Source organism: Orycteropus afer, unplaced genomic scaffold (genome assembly GCF_000298275.1).
Source record: "Orycteropus afer afer isolate SDZICR_OR568_19922 unplaced genomic scaffold, OryAfe1.0 scaffold00637, whole genome shotgun sequence".
NCBI classification, from domain to species: domain Eukaryota; kingdom Metazoa; phylum Chordata; class Mammalia; order Tubulidentata; family Orycteropodidae; genus Orycteropus; species Orycteropus afer.
The window spans coordinates 667,621-674,622 of NW_006922224.1; the positions used below are offsets into that span (position 1 = coordinate 667,621).

Consider the following 7,002-nt stretch of genomic DNA (forward strand, 5'->3'; position numbering starts at 1 on the left):
CCAGAAATTCAAGTTCAATTTAGAAGAGGATATGAAACAAAAGATGTCATGGCTAATGTCAGATATGGATCCTGACTGAAAGCACAGACTACCACAAAGACATTTACCTATGTTTTTTGACCACAAGAAGGCATTTGACTATGTGGATCATAACAAATTGTAAATAACATTCCAAAGAATGGGAATTCCAGAAAACCTGGTTGTGCTCATTTAGAACCTGTACATGGACCAAGAGTTCGTTGTAAGAAAAGTATGTGCCAAGGTTGTATACTGAGCAAATAATCCAAGAAGCTGGATTATATGAAGAAGATGTGGCATCAGGTTTTGAGGAAGGCTCATTATCCTGCAATATGCAAATGACACAACTGCGGTTGCAGAAAGTGAAGAAAATTTGAAGCACTTGCTGATGAAGATCAAAAACTACAGATAGACTTCAATGTGGATTATACCTCAACATAAAGAAATCAAAACCCCTCTCAACCAGATGAATAAGCAACATCAGGATATACAGAGAAAATATTGAAGTTGTCAAGGATTTCATTTTATTTGGATCCATAATCAATGCACATAGAAGCAGGAGTCAAGAAATCAAATGTTGCACTGCAATGGGAAAATCTGCCACAAAATCCTCTTAAAAATCTTAAAAAGAAATGATGTCCCTTTGATGACTGATGTGTGCCTGACCCAAGCCTTGGTGTTTTCAACCACTTCATATGCATACAAAACTGGACAATGAGAAAGAAAGACTGAAAAAGTAACACATTTGAATGATCTCTTTCATAACCCATGGTACATTTAAGTATTACTTACATTTTCTGCCTCTGGGGTTTCTTTACCAAAAAAAAAAAAAAAAACAATTCACTACCATCAAGTCGGTTCCGACTCAGAGCAACCCCTCCTTGGGTTTCTGAGGCAGTATCTCTGCAGAAGTAGATTGCCCAGTCTTCCTTCTGAGGAATGGCTGGTGGGTTTGAACCACCAGCTTTCTGGTTAGCAGTCAAACATAGTAAGTGCTATATAAGTGGTGTGGAGTAAAGAATGAGAAGGAAGGAGGGATGGAGGGAAGAAGAAAGGAAGGACAGATGGAAGGGATGGAGGGAAGAAGGAAGGGAGGGAGGGAGGGGAGAAGGGAGAGAGGAGAAAAGGAAGGAAGGACAGATGGAAGAAAGAAAGGAGGGAAGGAGGAGGGTGGGAGGGAGGAAGAGAAGGAAGAAAGAAGGAAAATAAGAAGGGAGGAAGGAAGGAAAAGAGAAGAATCAAGGAAGGTGAAGGAAGAAGGTAGAAGAGAGTTCAACACACCCTAAAACTTTCTTGGAAACTTGATTGAAATGTTACAATTTTGTTCCATTTAACAAAGAATTTCTCCTGGCCAAAAACATCAAATGAAGCGCTGGGGCTGGGAAGGAGTAAAGGGTAGGCTTTGGAGCTGGGCTGGCTTTGTTTGAAGCTAAGGTTGCACTTGCTGAGTGTGTGAGTCAGGATGATTCTTGCTCTCAATCTCAACTTCCTCATTTGTAAAAAAATGACTAAACCAGCACCTATCTCATTTGAGGTGATGAACGTTGAATGTGATGACACAGATCACAGCTCCGTATCCAATGTCAATGCCTCAACACCACTCATCATTTCTATTCTCAGTTGCTGCCATAAAGCAATTGGTCAAGACCTTGAGCAAGACCTAATGGCATGCTCAGGAGGGTCTGCTTAAGAAGGAAACCTTGGAGGGGCAGCCTTGCCCAGGTGGCTGTGGAGTTGCCACATGCTTGGGCTTCCTGGGTCACAGAGAAAGGGTGTGAGTGATAATAGAAGAAGGAAGTTCTTAATTGTTACTACTTCTTTCCACCCAAGGTCTTTTAAGACTTCCCAGTAAATGTAAGGGTATTAGCCAAAATCTATGACTTGCTGGCACTTTGTCATACTGCAGTGGCTTACATGTTACTGTGATGCTGGAAGCTAAGCCACCAGTATTTCAAATTCTAGCAGGGTTGCCCATGGTAGACAGTTTCAGCAGAGCTTCCAGACTAAGACAGACTAGGAAGAAAGGCCTGGTGACATACTTCTGAAAATTAGCTAATGAAAACCTATGGATCCCAACAGAATATTGTCTGATATAGTGCTGGATGATAAGCAACCCAGGCGAGAAGGCACTCAAAACACACAGTGGTGGCAACAACGGACTGACGCCTACTAACAATTGTGAAGATGATATAGGGCCAAACAACATTTTGTTCTATTGTATATGGGGTCACCACAAATTGGAGCCCATTCAATGGCAGCTAACAACAACAATTAGACAAAATAGGGACATGGAATGATAGCATGTCTTGGCAATGGATCCCCTGCATCTATATGCTTTCTTTCATTCTCCTCCTCCAACACAAGGTGTCTCCTCTCCAGCTTCAGAAACAAAACAACAGGGAACTCCCTCAGAACATTCTTTCTCAGCAGGTACTGAGATTAGATTAGATTATTTTTGTTTTTGTTGCTGCAGAGTCCACTCTAACTCCTGAGTCCTCCTGAGATCCCATTGTGCAGAGTAGACCTGCTCCATAGGGTTTTCAAGGCTGTGACCTTTCAGAAGCATACCACCAGGCCTGTCTCCTGAGGAGCCTCTGGGTGGGTCTGAACCACCAGCCTTTCAATGAGTAGTCAAGCACTTAATCATTTGTGCCATCAGGGACTCCAGATTCTCTTTAAAGATAGTCATCCGAGGAAAGTGATTTCCCAGAAAGGGTCAGGGGGACCAGAGAAGGGAACTTGCTAGCAGATAGAGAGGCTCAAGAGTTGAGAGAACACCAAATGCAATGAAATCACATCCAGTCTCCAGGTGAGGTCAGGGGACCTCCCTGCCCCAGTGGTCATCTTCAGATACACTCGGGTCCCCCCCCCCATCTTGCCAAACTCACCCCTCAAATTCACCCTCTAGCCATCACCCTACCTCACCTTCCAGGGAACAAGCCTTCCAATGGAGAATCCCTCTCTGGGTCTACTCATGGGAGGAAAACAGATAGAACTTCCGTCTTAGAATCAGGTACATTGCAACTGTTTTTATTATCCCTTTCCATCAAGAAAAACTGTCCAAAATCATGCTATTTCACAGTCAACTTGCTGTTTGCTGAAGGCCCAAGGAATGAAAGAAAGCAAAAACTCAAAGAGTAATTTCATGTCCTACACTGGTGGCGCAGTGCCTAAGGCATTCGACTGCTAACCAGAAGGCTGGTGGTTCAAACCCACCAGCCACTCCTCGGAAGGAAGACTGGGCAATCTACTTCCGCAGAGATACTGCCCTGGAAACCCAAGGAGGGGTCACTATGAGTTGGGTCTGACTCGACGGCAGTGAGTGAGACAAGAACTTAAATCTCTATCACATATTATTCTCTAATATGGAATTTGTTTTGGAAGAAAAACAATTATCGTGTAAGCTCTTGGCTTGGAAAAAAAAAAAAGAACTCTATTATAAATACACTTATCATAACACTCTTTCTTCAAAACACTGGCAGAAACCTAGGTAATCATTCCACATGTTATAGGGAACACATCCCTCCCTGACTCAAAGGGCTCTTGTGAACCAGCAGCTGGCAATGACAATGTGTTTTATCAGGTTGTAGTTTTTGGAAGAGCTTTGTGCAATAGAAGGATCTGATATGCCAAAAAAGGTCCATGAGAATCAGAGGTGTTTGGTGCTTGTTAGAAATACTAATGAGTGAAACAAGTTTCCACCTGCCAGAGAGTCTTTATTTCATGATAAGATGAAAAATAGGAGGTGATTTGCAAGATCTCACACCTCCAGCCTTCCCGACTAGACAGGAACCAAAACTATGATGGTGTCGTGTGCATTTCCCAGAGTGCTGCAGTCTCTGACTTAACGTGACAGCTTCATTGATGCTAATCTAGGAAATGACCTCTGAAGCAGGGCTTCAAACCAGTTCATTCTTGTTTGACCTCTTGCTGAGAATTTTCATTTCCATCCCAGATAGACTGAATCAGAATCCACATTTTAACCAGATCCCCAAGTGATTCTCATAGATTCCCAGGGGATTCTTAAAATGTAGGGAGATCTAGTTAAAATGTAAATTGTGATTCAGTACTTCTGGGGTGGAAATGCAAATTATAAGCAGGGAATCAAATCTGAATGAACCGGTTTGAGGCCTTGTTCTTAAGGCAAGAAATAATCCCCTTATAAGGGAAGTCTAAAGCTTCCTTTCCCTCCCCTGCTCCCTGACCAAGCTCTTGAAACACAACCAAACATTCCAAGTAGTTAACAATTCATAAGCAAAGCAAAATGAGACACCAAACCAAAACCAAATTCACTGCTGCCGACACGATTCCAACTCATAGCAACCCTAGAGGACAGAGTAGAACTGCCCCATAGGGTTTCCAAGGCTATAAATCTTTATGGAAGTAGACTGCTACATTTTTCTCCCATGGAGCAACTAGTGGGTTTGATCACTGACCTTTCAGTTAGCAGCCGAGCACTTCAACCACTGTGCCACCAATGCTCCCTAAAACGAGCCACAGTCTCCCTGTTTTTAATACAAAGAGAACCCACGAGACCATTCAAGGATTCCTTCACCCGCCCTTATCTCCGCATCTTTCCTGACTCCTCACCCACAAAGCCAGGGCTTTAATGCTAGGTACACATACCTAGCACACCTTGGTATGTACACCCTGCACACTTTGATACGCACACCCAGACATCTTGGTATACACACTTTGGACACACCCACTACACCTTGGTACACACACCCACCAGGCAATTGTGTAGCCAGCCGACTTGGTGCCCTCACTCACTTCGACAATAGGAAAGTGATGGGGACCCTGCCCCTACATTCCTACTTGGTGGTCACTCCCTGTACTCCCTTCAGGGCATCATTTCCTTTTTTAGTACCTCTTTTCTGGGGATATAACCTTTAGCAAAAATGGGGGTTCTGAATCATGTGGTTCCTTTACAGATCATCAGTTTCAGTGTCATGGAGACGGTTCAGACCAGTGATGGGGAGGTAAGAAGGTAGGGAGAGGGTTACAAGTGCACCTGGCCTGCCAGTCTGTTCCTGCCCCTTCCTTGATCATGACAGGTGAGCGAGCACAAGGCAGGAAAGGCTTTGGTGGCTGCGTGTCCTTTTGAGCCAGCATGTTTCCTGAAGGACTTTTGAAGCCTTGGGACAGTGCCCACCTCACAGCACTGATAAAAGGATCATAGTGGGATGTCACCATATGAGGGAAAACGTGCCCAGCTTAGGAGCCCTGGACAACTCCCTTGACACCACCTATGAGGGGTTACCCAGCTCAGCCTCTATGTCCCTCAAATCTTCCCAAAGCATGCCTCCTTCTTCACATTCTTGCTGTTTTTGGTTGCTGTCGAGTCAGCCTCTGATTCAAGGTGACCCCATGAACAATGGAACCAAACACTGCCTAGTCCTGCACCACCTCCATGATCAGCTGCAGGTTGGTCCACCATGACCCATGGGATTTTCATTGGCTGATCTTTAGATCCCCAGGCCTTTCTTTCTAGTCCATTTTAGTCTACAAACTCCACTGAAACCTGTTCGGCATCATAGCAACACACAAGCCTCCACTGACAGGTGGTGGTGGCCATGCATGAGGCCCATTATCCAAGAATCAAACTTGAGTCTCCAGCAGGGAAGGCAAGAATTCTACCAGCGAACCACCACTGGCTCCCTCGCACAGGTCTAACCCACCAGTTTGAGAAACTTGCTTTAAACATCATTCACCAGGGTCTAAACGGAGACCCTCACCCTTCTCACCTGCAATAATAGTGGCGGCCAAATTTGGCCCAGTGATCTCGGACAATATCCTCCACGCTCTGCTTCCGGGCAGCAAGGATGGAGAGCCAGACCAAGACAGCCCAGAGCCCGTCCTTCTCACGGAGATGGTCAGAGCCTAAGGAAGAAAGAGACGTTGAGCTGAAGATCTGTTCTAGGGAGGGACAGGGAAAGCTAAATGATCGAGTTACATTGAGGGGACTGCAACTAATGTCACAGAACGAATACTGTATAAATTGTTGAATGGAAAACTAATTTGCTCTGTAAACTCTCAACCAAACCACAATTAAAAAAAAAAAAAAAAAGGAAAAAAGTGAAATGGACAAAGACCAGTTAGTTTTATATTTAAAATTGAGTATTATAGTGAAATGGCTGGATGTATTCATATTGTGTTAAATATATGCCCCCATAACATACCTGCATTTCCAAAAATAGGCAATTGAAATTCAAATAAAATAATATCAAAAAGATTTCAATCCCGAGAATAATTAATGGGGTCAGTGAGCCCAGCTGACATCACTTTTGCTCAGTGATGTCATTCATTCATTTATTTATTGAGTAAATATTTGGTGGTTGTTCTTAGTGTTGCTAGCTCCCACGAGTTAGCCCCTGACTCAGGGTAACCCCACATACAACCAAATGAAATGCCACCCAGTCCTGTGCCATCCCCATGATTAGCTGCTGAGCAGACCATCGTGATCCAGATCTGACTCAGCGACCCCTCCTTGGGTTTCTAAGATGGTATCACTACAGAAGTAGATTGCCCAATCTTCCTTCCGAGGAGTGGCTGGTGGGTTCGAACTGCCAGCTCTCTGGTTAGCAGTCAAATGCCTTAGGCACTATGCCACCAGAGCTCCTACTGTGATCCATAGGGTTTTTAATTGGCTGATTTTTCAGAAGTAAAATGCCAGGTCTTTCTTCCTAGTCTGTTTCTTCCTAGTCTTTTGGAAGCTCCACTGGAAGCCAGCATCATAGGTACACCAAGCCTCCACTTATAGATGTGTGGTGGCTGCTCAAGAGGCAGGCAATCGAGCCTGGTTTGTAAGCCCCTACCATGTGCCAAGCACTGACCTGTTGTTGTTGTTAAGTGCCGTCGAGTCGTTTCCGACTCATAGCGACCCCATACACAGCAGAACGAAACACTGCCCGATCCCGCACCAGCCCCACAATCCCTGCTATACTTGAGCCCATCATCGCAGCCACTGTATCAATCCATCTC

The 7,002-nt window shown here is 44.5% G+C and overlaps 1 protein-coding gene across 1 annotated transcript in view; it reads right to left on the minus strand.

Moving 5' to 3' along the window:
- The window catches only part of PGM5 (phosphoglucomutase 5), a 229,562-nt gene that overhangs the window by 41,493 nt on the left and 181,067 nt on the right, over window positions 1-7,002 (minus strand). Inside the window, exon 8 of the mRNA XM_007956572.2 lies at window positions 5,766-5,901. Within this exon, the coding sequence (XP_007954763.1) occupies window positions 5,766-5,901 (136 nt within the window). The remainder of the gene's footprint in view (window positions 1-5,765; window positions 5,902-7,002) is intronic.